Source organism: Bemisia tabaci, chromosome 5 (genome assembly GCF_918797505.1).
Source record: "Bemisia tabaci chromosome 5, PGI_BMITA_v3".
NCBI lineage: Eukaryota > Metazoa > Arthropoda > Insecta > Hemiptera > Aleyrodidae > Bemisia > Bemisia tabaci.
The window spans coordinates 18,127,543-18,145,480 of NC_092797.1; the positions used below are offsets into that span (position 1 = coordinate 18,127,543).

Genomic DNA, 17,938 nt, shown 5'->3' on the forward strand with positions numbered 1-17,938 from the left:
GGTTTATTCTAACCTGCAGCTATTCCAAGACGTTCTGTACAACCGCTCTTATCTCAAACTCCATCAGGTTTTCAGTTTTCGGTCAATCACGACCAGGCCGAAGTAGATCCGCCATTAAACTGTACCCTATTGTTTTTGCGGTCAAAGTTCAAACTTTACTCTGAAACTGACTAGTTGTTCGTCTTAACGAATCAATTTTATTGCACCATGAGATTGTCTTACGCAGTTGTCACTGCCAATCAGCTGCGGTTGTCTATGGTATCTCGATATCTCATTGTGAACGAATATGTATCATGGATTAAATTCTGGGGTGCATGGGCACAGTATATTCTCTTGTTTACTTGCAGTACTCTTTTGCCTATTTTTCAAATTATTGTAATATCTTGGTGGGGTCTACTTCCAAGGTTTTAATGCTGAATTTTACCCGACGTTCGGAAATTTTGTTTTTACAATGGTGCTGTGCTACAGCCTCTGTAATATGCAGCCATCCTGAGGAATACAGCCTATTTGAAGAACGACTATGGAATATGAATCCGACACCTATACTGCCATGTTAAGGAAGAACGCCATGCAAACATTACAGAGTTGCCAAATTTCTCCGGATAAAAAATTATTTTGGAAGAAAGCTATGCATATTTTTTGTTGAAATTTTCAGATATTATTTTTGATTAAATTGCGAACCAAATTATCCGAAAATTTTGAAGAAAAAAAATTCGCAATTCTCCCAGAAAATTCGTTTTTTAACGTAGGAAATATGGCAATATGTAAAGGCTCATACGGCGTTCTTCCTTAGCACGGCAGTATACCACCCCAATAAAGGAAGCATCTTAATTGTAAAGAGGTTGTTATCGAGTTGAATTGTTATGAAACAGTCCAGTATCCGCCAGTTCTTTAAGCCCATTTAAGACTTAGACCTCTCACGATGAAATGCCGTGCTTTTTCACTGAAATCTAGCTGCTTTTGACACTGGACCAGCGCATCTCAGCGGCGCGCTGTCGAAGCTTCAAGAATCCTCGCCGCGAAGTTCAATCAATTAGCAAGGCAATAAAGCAAATACCACAGAGAAAAGAGCAAACACTCGGACCTCGGAATACGAAGCGGGATCGGGGAATCGTCATTAATCATATAGTTAATTGAAAGAACAAAGCTATTGGATGCGCGCTACACGTTCGGGCCTAAATAAATGTTCTTTTTTGACCAATATTTGCTTTACCATCGAAGCAACATGGCCTGATGGCCTCCTCGCATAGCTTTATGTCCAAACAAAGTCTCAAACCGATGGCACTCTACTCTTCGGACCGCAATACCTCGGCACCATACAATTCCACATGCTCGGTGGTGTATTTTAGAAGCCATTGTGGTGTGACTGAAAGTTGGTGTAAACCGTTTCATGACGTTTGTCGTAAATGCGGCTAGCGCTTATCGGGTCTAGGTTTTCCTTCTTAATGTTTCCGAAGCTTGATTCAACTTTGCACGGCAATATTGATCCTAGATTTTACAAATTTTACTTAATTTTGCTGAAAAAATTACGAAAGAGTTATACAAATCTGGAACGATAAAACAAAACAAAAAAACTTAGTTAAAACTGATTCATTGATATGTATCTCTTTTTTGGACTCATGAGGTTTAAACCTCAAATTATATAAGACCCTGGAAGTTGGGTTTTTTTTGGAATTTTAGGTTTGATAGGCAAAGTAAAAAAAACCAAAACTAGCGATGATAAAGAATCCGAGAAAAGAAATGTACAAGCCGGTGAGAGGTATAACGAAATAAAGGAATATCTTGTCCTCCGCACTACTAAAATTCGAACCTGGAATTTTAGGCCGCGAGGTTAGAGCCACAAATTGCCAAAATTTTGGAGATAACTCGAGGAAATTTGATTTCAAATGCCGAAAGTTTTTGATCAATCATCTCTCAAGTCTCACTTTCCGCTTAAGAAATGGATCTTTCGGATGAATTTCACAAACAGGGATCTTTGGAACAAGAGAATAGCGGGCGCTTCAAAATAGAGGAAAAAGAGATGAGCTTGGAAGCAACATGATCAAACTCAGTAAAGTGCGTCTGCAAGAAAGTATATACTATATCTTTTTAATCATCCTTCAGTGCATTAGTATTCCGGCAGGATAAACTCCGATTTTCCACCCAGAAAATGAAGGTAATAAATGAAAAGAATAACATTTAAAAATTGAGAATTTTTTCTCGTAAGAGTTGCAAATTGAAGTGACAACACTGATCAATTGCCAGACAGATTCTTGGAAATGAATCTTATAGACAATCCCTTTTGCCTACCTTCAGCAGTTTTCTCTTTTTTTCTATGTCGCGCGTTTAAGTCACCAAGAACGCTCCTTGTAATGGAGGAGAGAATTAAATGATGCCGATAGTAGGCACGATTAAAATAACGAAATGGCATGCCTATTTATTTACTTATTTCATAGTTGTACAATTAAACTTACCCTCAGTAATAATTGATTTTTTGATACGATCTGATGGAATTACGAAACTTGTTGATAAAATATTATTTTCATTATACGTAGGATTTTTAACAAATTAAAAGAGACATCCAAGGGAATTACTATTACCTGTATGTATTCGTTGGTGTGCCTTCAGATGAGAACTTTTGGTATAGACTTTACTGCATCCTGTAAACAAAAAATAACAAGTTATCGTTTAAATTTGCAATGATCCTATACGACAGACGCTTGATGGTTTCGAAGAGAGGTGAATTATTGGAGTAAATGGTGATCAAGCTCTGCATTTAAATTGCAAAGAGAAATTAGTCTTTCTACGCGTGGAACGAGAAAAAAATTACTTAAATCGTTAAAAAATTGAGAGCAATAAAAAAAGATAGATTTTCTCCAACACATATGATCAGTATGTTTTCAATTATCATGTACATTAGCAAAGCATATCCATTTCCCGATGGAAAATACAAATCTACTCTAAATAAAGTCACCGTCGCTGAGGAGGTGTTGCACATGTTTTGAATGCAATAATTGGATTGGCAATAGAATGGAGCACTAAAAACAAAAATTGAGCTTCAATCCGGCATCAATGTGCCCCACGGCATTCGTCTCCTGTGGCCCGCGAACCAAAAAACTGAGCTCATCCAATTAATGAATGAACTTCAACCATATCTTTCTCGACTAAAATCATCAAATACACATTTGTGTGCAAACTTGAACCAAAAAAAAAAGAGGAAGAAGAACGGGTCTTCCTTTATGGAATGTTGTTTATCACTAAAGGTGATTGATTAGACGAGTGATCTGGCTCTACATATTAGTCTTGCGAAGTAAGTTATCAGATTTGAGTTTAACAAATGCCTCTTCTCCCTAAATTTGTTCTAAATGGACGTTTGTTTAATTTAGTACATATATTAAACCAGGTGTTCTTTTTTTTATTACGCACTTGATAAATGGCATTTGAATTGAACGTTAAAGACGGACTTGAAAAAACGGAACTGAGTCCACCTGTGTAATGATTGATTCAAGCTATATTTGGTTATCGTTGAGACGGCAGTTCCTTCGCGGCTACCCAATAATTCAGTAATGAAGACCAAAAACTTTCGTAACAAGCACCAACCTGATATTTTATTGATTTTCATCGAAACTTTCCCCTATACAACAGCATAATAATGGTTGACTGGGGCTGGTTGTAGGGACGGAGAGGAGCGACGGGACTAAAGCGCAAGGATTATCCCTAATGGACTATTTGAAATATTAAAAAAAAATAAAAATAAAAAAAGATAAAAATAAATAAATAAATTACTGATTTGGCTGTTGATCTCAAAATACTATATTGAAGATCATCTCGATTCTTAGGTCTATTCAAGGACACAATTTAAGAATGGCAAAGGAAGCAATGCCCCTTCCCCTACTGAATAATTTGAATAGGTTGATCTTTCTATTTACTTAAGACAAATTTTGATGAGCTTCAGGGGATTTTTTGAGATTTTTGAAGTTTTGCCCCACCCCAAGGAAAATTTTGCCATCCCTCCTGTCCTTGTCCTTTGTACTTGTACCCCTAGGACCAACTGAGAGAGGAAGAAGAAGTGAAAGCGAACTATCGTATGTACGATATTTAGTTAGTTCCTCCACTGTTCGTGTTTGTTCGGTTAAAATGATGTGTCTAATTGTGAATTGTGTTCAATTATTATTTTAATCTCGGTTAAACACTCGATTTTTACTAACTTTTCCTTCCCGCGCAAACTTGTCGCCGGACCGCATGAGCCTCGTCCCGTGGAGACGCTAACTGGGAAATATCCCGGAAGTTTCATTCCTGCGATTCGAACGTGGGACAAATCCCAGGATAACGTCCCGTGGAGACAAGGCCTAATGTACTAATTTTCTCGTGGGTTGCCGTTATAGTTAGTCTATTACCTACTCCTTCGTCCATCGGAACCACCCGCTTCCACCAAAAGGATCCCTCCGAACCCCTCTTGTCTTCTTTGTCGTCTATGGATTTCAATAATCGGCCCGCTGGTTATTTTCAGTTCTCTCATCAGGATCAAGGGCTCTCAATCGCGATCTTACCTCATCATGCTGAAGCAGATTAGCGTGCAACCCCACTCTCCCGCGGGCAATTTCGCAGCTCTGATATTGAATGAATGACAAGGTATGAGAAAACAGAGTTGTTACGGTTGATCTATTGTTAGCTCTAGATCGCTATCATTCGGGACCGTTTCCTCGTGGGCACTGCGCATGGGCACGGCACCAAGCTTTACAATCTCTGACCTTTTTATCCTCCGCGGATTATGAATTCTCTTATCACCAACAGCGGTGCGTGGATAGATCATTTTAATTTTCCGTAACAATACGACTATAAACCTTGACTTTTAGTCGCAGCAGATATATTATGCAGGAAATTATAATGGGCTGCATGTTTAAAATGATCTAGGAATAATTTACCGGACACGAACGAAGTCGATTGTGGTGAGAATTAATTTCCAGACATGTGTTTATTGAATTTAATGCATCTTAAGTACCCTAATGATAGGGAAATTATGCGTGCTCGATTGGTGAGAGTGATTGAAATTAGCAATTTTTCATTACTTAGGCGGTCTCCGTTTCTGATCATTTTCTTTACATCAACTCTCCGTCTTTTGATCAAATTTTGACAAACCTTTCGTATTTGGACGTATCTCTGCCAAACGGATTTATTTGCATTAAGACACGAGCCCCGAGATCCATAAAAATATATGCATAACAGGGCTCACGTCATAATGCACATCGTTCCGTTTGGCAGAAATACGTCTATTCGTCTATGACCGTCCGTGGAAAAAAAGATCTTAGGGCATGTTGCCGTATTTAGTGGTTTTCCAGGCGAAGGATCGTAACTCCGCTCCACGGTTGCAAAATCTATGGAGACACAATTACTTATTTACACCAAAAATTATACAGCAGTTTCTGTCCTAAATTCTCGTTGATTATAACCTTAATCACTGTAAAATCAGTGAAAATTGCAATGATAATACGCAATGAGTTTTGCTCAGGCAAGCGGGAGAATGGTACTAGTTTTAGTGCGACTCATTGTAAGACCGTAGTTTTCCAGAAGATGGAACAAACCTCCATTTCAAAGCTGCAAAATTCCAACTCACGAATTAAAGTTTCATTGGGAAACTGGGGGGCATCTCTGACTGAAAATTCCTCAGAATTACTCGCAGGGATCGCAATATTTCGGACGAAGATTGCGTCGATAGAGTCTTGTAAAAAATTGCATTCTTTGCGTCAATTTCGCAACCTTGAAAGAGAGACACGTTCTTTTGTCTGGGGGACGAGGAATTTTGAGTTTTTCGGGAAAAAGTCCCTCCTACGCGGACTACGACGATGCAACCGTCAAAGCACGACCCTATGACACGCTTAAGGCCTTGTCTTCACGGGACGTTTTCATGGGATTTGTCCCAAGTTCGAATCGCAGGAATGAAACTTCTGGGATTTTTCCCAGTTACCGTCTCCACGGGACGGGGCTCATACGGTCCTGCGACTAGTTTGCGCGGGAAGATAAATTAGATAAAGTCGTGTATTTAACCAGGATTAAAATAATAATTGCACTTAATTGACAATAAATTAGACACATTATTTTAACTAAACAAACATGAACAATGGAGTATTCAACAAAATATCGCACAATTTGTTCACACTTCTTCCTCTCTCAGTGGGTCCTAGGAGTAAAAAGACCACACTTGATACTAGGAAAAATATTGATTAACTCAATATTTTCCAACTTCGTGAGTGGGATTTTTCTCTGGGACAAATCTCGTGAAAAGGCCCGTGGAGACAAGGCCTAAGGAACCAAATCGCAAATTGAAGGCTCACGACACTTCCCGGCTTTTATGCGCTCCTGACGCTGTTCCCTACTCGAAAGCCTTTGCCCGTCGATGTCGGTCACTCCAGGTGTTTGCCGCGGTCATGATAATTTAATATTATTACGCTCTTTGCTGGTGACGTTTCCCGTCGTCTCCTAAGTACCCTTGGCGCAGTCGTTACTGCCACATAGTGCCGAAAAGTGCAGAATCCTCCCACGTTTAAACCCGAACAATCCATCCGCATTTCATCACATGGCAACCTTGGGCGGAGTTGTGCTCTAACGTGCATCTTCATGCGGCTGCTAGATAGCGCTGCGGCGCCGCGAGCTAGGATTTCCTCATCAAGGAAAAAGTTATGGCCGGAGTGCGACGCGACGTGCGTTGTTATTAACGAGACACATGATCCATGATCGCGGGGATGTCAGAGGTATATCAGCGCACCGCTTTAATTCACGTGTAAGATAATTGCGCACACCCGCGGGGAAATGCCATGTTAGTGAAAAAAGACGAGTGAAAAACATTTTTTCTCCTCCGGACCCGTTAAGTCTCGCCGTATGAATTATTTGGATCGAGAGGAGCCCACGTCGGTTTTTTTTTAAAATAATTTTTTAAAACTTAATTTTAGGGGTATTGTGGACTTTCTGCGTCTTTCTCTCTGTAACTGCAAAAAAGTACCTTCCTCCCAGCGAGCGTCCACCTGCGCAACATCCTCTCTTTCGATCAGTCAGTTGTGTAGAATCCAGCAGAAACCAATGCAGTTATAGTGTTGCAAAAATCGTGCTTCTTAACTTTTATCTAAAAATTACCTAAAAGCAAATTATTTTGGTTTTTCTGCTATAAAATTGTCATATTTCAAAAAACGTCTCCTGTATGTATGTATGTGCGTGTACGTCCTTGTACTCTAGAAAGTTCGCACTCCAGTGGAAGAACGCCATATGAACATTCAAGAGTTGCCATATTTTTCTTAATAAAACATGCATTTTTGACAACATTCTTGCACATTTTTCTTTGAAATTTTCAAATATTTCATATTAAATTGAGCACAAAATTGTCTGAAAATTTTGGGGAAAAATATTCAAAATTTCCCCAGTGAATTCTGTTTTAATCGAAGGGAACCTGGTAACGTCTGAAAGCTCACACGGCGTTCTTCCTTAGCACGGCTGAGTGGTTTGTATGGCGTTTTCGTCAACATACTAGAATCAGGTGCTGTCTGGAAATGAATCAGTGAGTACGAAAACACACCAACTCGAAAAAATTAAAGTAATCAAGTACTCAATGAAAGTAACGCAGAACTGCACAGTGGGCGAAGAAGCTCGTACAAGAAAAATATTTTTGGAGCCGAAAAACAAGTACTTAAGGACACTTTAAAGTTCCAAGTTGGAACAGATGCGTTAACTTCAATTACCTCACTAGAAGAAAAAAACACATTGGATTTAGAGTCCAGACTCTTGAAAACATTGACAAGAAAAAATACTCCGGATTCAATCGGATTTTTGCTTGAATCAAAACGAAATCCGATTAAATTAAGAGGCTTGGTTCTTGATTTAAGCTAGATTCTGATTGAATCAAGAGTACTTTTTCTTGTCGATGTTTTCAAGAGTCTGGACTCTAGATCCAATTTGTTTTTTTCTAGTGCTTTATAAAAACTGACTCTCTGTAATGAAAATTGAGCAGTTTTGAGTTACCGAGTTGGTGTGTTTTCATTCTCACTCATTCAAATGTGGAAAATACTGAATAATTAACTGTATGAGTGCATACCAATGAAATCACAGTGGTGAATGCGCCTTTTCTCCAACTCGGGGTTGTTCCTCCTATTGTACTTTGGCGTGGTCCTAGCTGTAGCGACGACGGTGGCGCTGGGCACGATCGACGAGGGAAGCGGGTACGGCGGGGGTGGCGTTCTTCGGGGTAGGTTACTACTTGGAGATCCGGGGTCCGACGAGGGGGGCGTGGGCGGAGGCGCGTAGACCATCCGGGGCAAGGCACTCGAATAGAGCTTGTAATTCGTTTGTGGGTGGTGGTGATAGTGACTACTTTGGTGGTGTTGATAGCCTATCTGATGCGGCGCTAACAAGTATAGAGATGAGGAAGTTGGCGGGGTTTGATCTGGGATCGGTAACTTTTCTGACTTAATACTGGCACTAGTTATTTCTACGTGAGATGGGAAATTCGCACTCGAATTCGTACTACTATTGCTACTACTACTCCTATTGCTTTCCTTTATACTACTCGAGCTATTCGAGAAACTAGAGTTATTGTTATTATGGTTACTATGGTTGTTGTTATTGTTGTTACATGTGACCTCGTCTGCTGGCTCCATTTTGATGCTTAACGAGCCTAACATGTCCGCGTTCACCGGGTCTAATTTTTGTATGCTTGAGGTGATGTCCTCCCATAAGGGAGGCTTTAAAAAGACGTCGTCTTCGGGGTTTAAAGAATGCATGTTCCGCGTTGAGATGTAACTGAGTTGATGAAGGTTCCGGTGTGCGGAAGGTGCGTCGAAAAATTCGTCGATCTGGGAGGCGGATTCTCTGCGGGGTTTGTTGACATCGAAGTCATTACTCGAGTTCGCTGATTCCTCCTCTAGTTTCTGTAGCCGCTCGAACTCCTGCTTGCACAGGTATGCATCCAGCTCACCAGTCTGAAACAGAGAGAAACCAAATTATTATTCGTATTAATTAATTTTAAACGTGTGAATTAATTATTATCAATTTTATCCTGATAAAATTAATGCAACGTCATTATGACTATGATGGAACCTTTGACGAGAAGGAGAAAACCAATAATAACCTGAAGCTACTGAAAAGCTCCTGCGGGAGGGAAATTACCTGACATCTAATTTGGTAAAAACGATCGTAAAATTAAAATTAAGAGGCCGTAGTTAAGATTGTGACCAACTTTGACCGCTCAAAAATCTACAGCAACATTTATTTTTTTCTTTCGGAAACAGTACGTTTCTTTTTTGTTTTTGGAACTAATAGGTGTTTCTTTTAATTTCGTTAGTTTCGAGATTAAACTTTAGATTTTTGAAAACGACCTAACCTCCGGAAAAATTAAGAAAAAACCTATTGCAGAAAAACGGTTCTTGGGGGTGGTTGTAACAATCATAATTGAATTTAAATGAAAAAAAAAAAAAACTCATTTTTCACGTCCCGTAAGTAAGGCTGAAATGGGCGAATTTGGGTCAGTTTTCGACGACCCACCAGTAAAATTTTCAATTGTTCATATTTCCAAAAAAAAAGGAGGAAAAACTTTTGGTTTTATTGCGTCCGTTGGTTTTTTTGTGATAGATAAACACGGCAACAAAAAACATTCTTAAATGATTATAGACTTTTTGAGTATAAAAGACTTTTGTTGTTTGCAGTTTTTCCCTCTCCAAGTAGTGTCTTTCTTGAATCGAGTGTTTCAGTCAGAGCCACTGTGTATGATCATCCGTATTTCCTCTATATTTCGATTAATTTCGACTCAAAAAAGAGCAAAAATCGTAGAAATATCATCATATAGAAAAATCCTCATTTGTAAAGTCGCGTCAAATCATGCCAACAAGACTCGAGGCCAGTGCGGTTGAAATAGTTAACCCGCACAAGTCACAAAACCTATCGTGACGTCACCGATATAGTTGATAAGCTGAGAGCATTGAAGATGGCTCAGAATTGAAACATTACTTCATTGAGCAGAAATCGTTAAAAAGCATGAAACAGCTCGAGGCAACTCCCATGACTGCGATCAATAATTACTGCTTACAATTTGAGCTTAAAGAAGACGTTGAGATCGTTTAAGAATTGAATGGGAAGTTTCGCGAGCATGGTCGAGGCGAGGCGCGGTGTCTTCGTCAGGGTACCTACACGTTATAATCTAGCTACAAGCGCCGGACAGAGCCGATAATTGCAAAGGCGGTAAAGTCTCCTCATCCTTCATACTGTTGACTCAACAAAACCTTGACGGCAGGGTTGCAAAATGAAATTCAACATTGAAAGCTTTGGAATCCAGAGAGCTGGGTGTAAAGAAACGATTTCCTCGCTTTTGTACGGTTTTTGGACAAGGGTGTCACAAATCAGCTGACTTTGTTAAGTTTTCTCTGCACTGAAAAAAAAGTCACTTGGATCTAGATTCCCGACTCTTGATAACGGTTACAAGAAAAAATACTCTTCACTGGAAAAAAAGATGCTTTTGGCTCAAGCATGATGATTCTTGAATTTGCCGCCAAGAATTTTTTTTATTTTGATTTAAGCTCAGTGTTTCTTAATACAAGAAAAATAATGCTTGGGTTAAGCAAAAAAGTAGTTTATATTAAGCAACAAAAGTCTTGATCTCAGAAGAAATACTTCTTGGCGGCAAATTTAAGATTCTTTTTTTTCCAGTGTCATTCAATCCGATTTTTCCTCGAATCGAAGAGCCGAGCCTCTTGATTTAGGCGGATTTCCTTTTGATTCAAGCAAAAAGCCCGATTGAATCAAGAGTATTTTTTCTTGTCAATGGTTTCAAGAGTCCGGACTCTAGATCCAAGCGACTTATGTTCCAGTGTGCCAAAACTCAGGGGCGCCACACAGTGGAACAAATAAACAGAAGATGCCGGACAAAATTTGGAAACTTTAAAAGCTTAAACTCAGTTTCTGCAAACATTTGAGGTTCCAACAGTGGTTTCATTGGTTTCCTCGTGAAATTTTCTTCTAGAAGCACCCCTCAAAAATTTTAAATGTGACGAATTTAATATAAAAATTCTCAGTCTCAGTCAAAAATGTCATGTCCGACCTCTATAATTGACTTGATCCACTGTGCGCAATCGGGAGGGGGAAGGGGCTGACCGGGCATTTGCACGACCTTGCGATTTGGAGTCAGGTTGGGGAAAACTGTCCCACACTACGGGAAAGGGGGAAAAGGCGGGAAAACGGTCGTGCCTGAATAGCCATCAAAAAGGAGAAGCCGTTTCCTCACATCACACATGAAAAATAAATATAGGGTCTCGCTGCGCTGATCGAGCTAGGGCCGCACTGGTCAATGTGGGCGCTAAGGAGGGTATCGATGTTTCCAATCAAATTTGACTCACATATTTCGATTTGAAAGTTTACATACTCAGTGGCACGTCGTAACATTTTTCCGGGAAACTTTACGGTTGTTTTATTCCCAATAAAATTTTGCAACACTGTTCAACGGAAAACATTCCTGCAATGTAACCGACCAGGAAACAGGCTATTGCGCTACATGCTGCATATCGAATTCATTTCACTCCTTGCTCTTTTCCTCAAGTTATAGGGACCTCTTAATCCAAGTGAAATCACTGATATTTGACTTCACTTGATGCATAATGATGTGACCTTCAGACGAGTGCCGTTGTTTGCAGGTATTGTAAATGAACACACCTCGAAGATAGCAATCGTCGAATGTTATCAGTTTTCATGGGTCTAAATGACTGCTTGGAATGCCGTTGGTGAAAATTTCTCTGCTCCGAGCGGCTGAAAACTTTCATGTTCTTGACAAAAAGTAATTTAAAATTATTACAGGGCAAAGCATTTTTCGAGTATCATGCGTAACGTATGTTTTTTAAGTCCTTTCCTTGAACGACCCTATTGTTAATTTTTTTTTTTTTTTTTTTTTTGGGGGGGGGGGGTGGCGAAAAAACAAAATCCTTTCATGAAGTCAACAGATAAAAAAATTACCGTGCTATCTCTTTTATTTCAACAAAACCGTGGTTAACTATTTCAAGGAGCATTAACACCTATGATTGTTTACAAGGTTACCAAGAGTTTGCACGTATGGTTAAAGTTACCTGCACAAACTGATTGCGGTGGACGTCGGGAGACAGTATGTTGGAGTTTTTTTTTAGTATCTTATAGTGTTTTTTTTTAGTGTTTTAGTAGTATTTTTCCCTCTGTATTGAGATTTTCAGCCTTATGCTGAAATTTTAACGCACGCTGGCTAAAAAAAACTCCAACATATTCAGAGTTACCTTATTTTTAAAGATATTCTTGGAGGAAGGATCATGTTATGCGGAAATTAAAAAAGGGACGTACCGTGCTCAAAAGAGGCACAGCTCTTTTGAAACACTGATGAAGCAAATTAAGCGGTTCTAATTCATGTTAAAGATTCTTTGGCGGCTGCGACTGGCCTGACTGACACACCTCATTATCAATGAAATAGATTGCTGACGTATCAATCTTCATATGTAACGCATGGAGCCGCTATGTTCAATCACGTACTCGCACTACTCGCAGTCACCTCTCTTTGTAATTTAGGTTAATCGCTGTTGGTAAAGAGACATACAAAAAAGCAAACGGAAATAAAATTTTACAGCTCAATTTCAGTGGAAGAGTTGCTTGCTCTGTTTTAGAGCGGGCTATTCCGAGAAAAATATTCAAGCGTTTCATTCTAGGAATATTCCTGAGGCTGAAATGACGTCACAAACACACTTTGATACTGCGATATTGGTCTTTTGATGCTTCACGCTTAATTTCGTAGTTTTTCAACAGAGATGAGATCAACAAGAGTTTACCAATGAACAAGGCGGTTGAAGCAGAAAGGGTAATCCTGGTTCACAAATTCGATAGCATCTCATATCTATCAATCATTTTTTTTTTATCGCATAGTTTTTCGTTTTGATTGATATGTACATACGAATAACTAGTACATTTACCTCGGAAAAATTGAGGACAGACAAACAATTTTACGCGGTTCCTTAAAGCCTCTCTGGCACGCTCTTTTTTCAATTTTTGCAAAAATTGGGGGGAATGTAAATTTTGTAACCAGCCAAAAGGAGCATTACCTTTGCTATGAAGTCACAGAATTAGGATGCTACTATATTGAAGGAACCGAGCGGTGTCTAGATAATTTTATGACTTTTTCACGAGAAATAATTGGACAAGGCACGAAGGTAACTCGGCAAGATGGTCTAACTATTCACGAACTTACTCGATCGCGATGCAATCTCTACTTATTCAGTTTCTCAAATTTTGGATTCACGGGAATACAAATACCGTGATTCTCGGTGCGATATACGATGCCAGACTTCTGCTTATTTTCCTGCCCGAGCGTTTAAGTCTCTGGATGTATGCTCACTAAGACCACTAAACAAGGTGCAAATTTATGCACTATGACAAGCGTTCTCTGATCAAAATTTCACTTGGAGCCTGATTCTGGTAAGGTAAATTGTTTAAATCAACTCCTAAGTAAGATATTAACGTTTTCAGTTAGCATGGGGTATAGGAAATGATTGCCCGCGCACAAGAAAGCACTCAACGTGAGGCGATTCGAGCTCTACAGCAGTTTTGGCAGGCTTCTTAATCAAACCGTGTTCTTCCCCTATCCTATGTTGTTTAAAAAGTAAGCATCATGCAACAAGTTGTTGCCAACAACTGGGTAAAAGCGCCAAGATTGAGGCTGGTTTATTTTCATGCCACAAAGGATGTTACGGCAACGTTTACTGCGCGATTTAACCTACGTAGAATTTTATCTTTTCATAGGGTGGGCGTGGCGGGAGAGGGGGAGGGTTGGATCAGAATTCAGCATCGAAAAATGTACAAAATTTGACTTACGAGTTGATTTTAACAATTTGCGTCGCCTGAATCGTATTCTACGTGAAATTTAAAGGCGATTCGACGAACGCCATTTTTTGTGTCAGAGTGACGTGCGATATATCGCATCGATTCGCTCTGTAATTTCAGCTCCTTGCAATTTTTTTCGAATTTTGAGATCGCACTTCTATTGTCACGAGACTAAAGAGTTCATGTGCCAAATTTGACAAAGAAATTCAACGTAATAAAGGCAGGGTTTTTTTTAGAGGAAAAATATCGCATTTGAGTGCAGTTTTTTTATAACAGTACATTGAATGCGATATTTTTCCTTAAAAAAAACCTTTACGTTTCTTGCCTTCTTTTATTACGTTGGATTTCTTTGTAGAATTTGGTACATGAATTCTTTAGTCTCATGATAACAGAAAAGCCGTCTCAAATTTCGAAAAAAATGACAGGTGCTGAAATCATAGAACGAATCGATGCGATATATCGCACGTCGCTCGGACACAAAAAATGGCGTCCGTCGAATCACCGTGAGTAGGAAGCATGTAATAAAATGGTTTTAATTCGTTTCTTGTCTGCTGGTCCATTTGAAAATTTACGCTGTACTTTATTGGGATCGAATAAAATGCAGTATGCTGCGCGTCAACGTCATCGCGAGAGAAACGAAACGATCCGCCCCGAACCAGCCGATTGGGGCAAATCATATCGATGATTCACTGTTAATTACACATGGACGTATAACTTTATCGCTGATTAAGTGGCACACAAACCATTTGGTTCTTTGGCAACTCCTCTCTCCGTTTCGGATGCCCCATGAGAAATTAACTACTCACGAGAGTTTCAACCGGGGGAGCTAAGAATGAGCGGTTTCATTAAGTCACAAAATTTAATGGCTATTTTACACCTATTAAAATCGGTGCGGTGTGGCACAACTGGCGCTCGTGGATATCTTAATCCTGGTTTCATGCCTCCTCACCGGCAACGATTGGTTCACTGACAGTGGCGAGGCGTGAATGATCGATATTTCCCCATTTGAAGCCACGGTACAGAATCGATTACTAAGGTGTTTGTTGCAAACACTCCGTCTTTCGATCCTTTCGAAATAGTATCGTGTAAATGGCAGATCAATCGATATATCGCTAATCGCGCCACGCCATTGGTTCGAGACTTCTCGCGCAAGGATGCAATTGCTCGCGGGTGCGATCCGTAGATCTTTCGTGACTTCAGTCGTAACCCGACCACATCGCACCGGAGCGCAACTGTTAATTATGAAAGTTTGGAGCCGAGCATTGAGTAGTGCGAATCGTGATGGCTCCGTAAGATCGCGGTCTTGTCTTTGAAATCAAAATGCGAGTAGCCAGCTTCGCGGTTTGATTTTAAGGAGAAGAGTAAGAGACTATACAACCAGGCCCACGTCGCACGGTGGATCGAGTCAATCAGAGAGGTCGGACATGAAATTTTAGACTGAAACTGCACATTTTGATGTTTATTTCGCCACATTTTAAATTTTTCGGGATGGTTCTTGAAGAAAATTTTACAAGGAAACCAATGGAACCACTTTTAAAACCTCAAAGTTTTGTATAAACGGAGCTATAAGCGTTTAAAGTGTCCAAATTTTGTCCGACCTCACCTTTTGACTCGATCCACGGTGCGTCGACAAAAGAACGATCGAATAAAATTAAGAGATTTTCATACCCGACTCTTATTTGTCCAATCGCTCTTGTCCAATCTCTCTCGAGGCGGGAGCGATTGGACCAATAAGAATCGAATGAAAAAATTCGGCAGTTATTTCAAACTTCACGCCAAGACGAAACAAGACGGAGCGGAGTGTTTCGTTGTTTTTCGATAGTCTCTAGCAAGGGAGCATACCTTTGATTCACTCACCTTAACTGACCAAGATTCAACATTTCCCGCTTAGTTCAATTTCCCGCTTTTGGAATTCCCGCCATTTTTCATTGGCAGGAATTTCAAATTTTGTCCTCCTTCCGATACAAGCTCTTTGGTCTACTCTTATATAAAAAAAAAACTTGGGTCCTATTTCCAAAATCTGATTAGAGCGGGCTTATCTGGGAACTATCACCTGTCGATAACCGCAAAAATCATGGAAATCGGTCCAGTAGAACGCTCAAACGAACTTTGACAAAAAATAAACATTTACATTGTTTAAATGGAATTCGCAACTTAAACTGCGTAACATACCAAAACCTGGGCCATATGTTCGAAATATGAATAAAACGAACTCATTTAGAGACAATTGCCTGTCGATAGCCGCAAAACTCATGAGAATCGGCGCGGTAGATCGCTAAAACTGAGCGTTACCAGAAATGAAAATTTAGGAGGCCTGCGAACTTATAGTATAGAAAGTAAAATAAATTCGATTTAATAAATTAGTTTTTAAAGACTATCAGTGACAGAGGTATTCGGAAAACGTAGTAAATGATGTTATTCATCCCGCAAAGTTAGATACCGTATTTTCATCTGTGTTGCTTGTGGAGTTATCACATATAAATTTCGCAAACATGCATTTTTTTCATCACCGATTGGTCATGCTTAAGGAGGGGAACTATGGTGCTAAATAGCAAACTCAATTATGTTGCTGCAGTAATAAAGCCACCAAGCATTAATTTTACCAAAATTGCTTTCAATTTTTGAGCCCCCTCTCGCCTTCTTCCCCCCAAAAAAAAGTTCGAGAAAAAAATTTAATCTTAGCCTGCACTCTAATTCCATCTTCAGATGCGTGTGAAGAGAAATACATCCCCTCCCTCTGTTTCTAGAATTGAAAGTTTTCTTTTTGCTCAGATATGCGAGGAAAACGGGAAAAATTTCTCATTTTTTGAAAGAGGATTTAAACAGCCAATCCGGCAAGTACTCAAATAGTATGGTGTTTTTACCAATTATCAGCGTTTCAAGTGAAGAAAGTCTCGTGTGAAGTCGAGAGCTCTGAGGAATTTGTCTTTATTTGATTTTCTTATCTTATGAGCAAGTCAAAGATAGTAATAGTGGATATCCCTCTTTAAAGAATGAGTCTGTTTACTCAGTTAGTCATACGATTCGAATATAACTGTGAATCGATGGTACACCTGAGCCATCAGTATTTGCTCAACCAGCGACGTTTCGTTCTCAAGAGTGTCGTTAAAAATGAAGTTTGAATTTATCCTCGCACAGATATTTTACGCAGAGTGGATTTCTTCTCCATTCTCAAAAACTCTTCCACTGTACATTATCTACCTGCAAAATGCTCTATTTCTGATGCCCCAAAGTCGTTTTATTAACGATGACCGGATTCGATAATTAATCGTCGTTTGACACGATTACTTCAAATATCATAAATTTCCTTTAAACATTTTCATCATTCCCAAAAATGTTTACAAGTCAATATCAGGGATAAATAGGATGGCTCAGCGCTCCAAGTGAGGGAAAGAGTCGAGGAAAGCGTACTTTATGAACGGACTTCATTTCGCAATTCGGAACAAAAATTGTAAAAGCACTTATCTACATAGGGAGACTAATGCCACAACCGCTGTTTCTAAATTGAGTCGGCGAAAAAGGCTCCTAATTGTAAAATGCGATCCAATTATGCTCGATGTTTTTGTACTATTTGGAGCTTTGTTTTCAATTACCTGGAAATATTTTACTATATTAAACAAGCTGACATTCGAAAACGTTGACTCAAGATTCATGTTCATCTCTAGCTCCATCCTCCGTGTTTGAATAATCGGAGTCAACTGATATTTTCAAGAGGATTACCTAATTGGACTGCATTTTGCAATTAGGTATCACAATTTCTGGCTCACCCCAGAGACAGCACGTGTGCCATGCGTTACCCTATCCCGGTAGGTACTTTCATGGATGATCCTGAAATTGTAGTTCCTAATCGCAAAATGTGTTTCAATTTTGAATACGAATCATTTTCCTTGGCGTTACTTAAAAGTCGAATTTTTTTTCGATCCCTAGACACGTCCATAAGTTAAGTGGAGAATCTGCTAAGACGAATAGAAAATTTGCAGTTGTCTGAAATTTGATGAATTTCGTGTTTAAGTCGACGCTACCAAGTGAGCTAAACACGGAGATAGCATTGGTTCATAATTTGAACAATTATTGGAAGAGTTATGACAAAATGATCTAA

At 39.5% G+C, this 17,938-nt stretch overlaps 1 protein-coding gene across 1 annotated transcript in view; it reads right to left on the bottom strand.

Moving 5' to 3' along the window:
• The window catches only part of LOC109029544 (uncharacterized), a 168,894-nt gene that overhangs the window by 40,828 nt on the left and 110,128 nt on the right, over window positions 1-17,938 (bottom strand). Inside the window, exons 2-3 of the mRNA XM_019040034.2 lie at window positions 8,060-8,942; window positions 2,580-2,639 (exon numbers count right to left, since the gene is read on the bottom strand). Coding sequence (XP_018895579.1) covers window positions 2,580-2,639; window positions 8,060-8,942 — 943 coding nt within the window. The remainder of the gene's footprint in view (window positions 1-2,579; window positions 2,640-8,059; window positions 8,943-17,938) is intronic.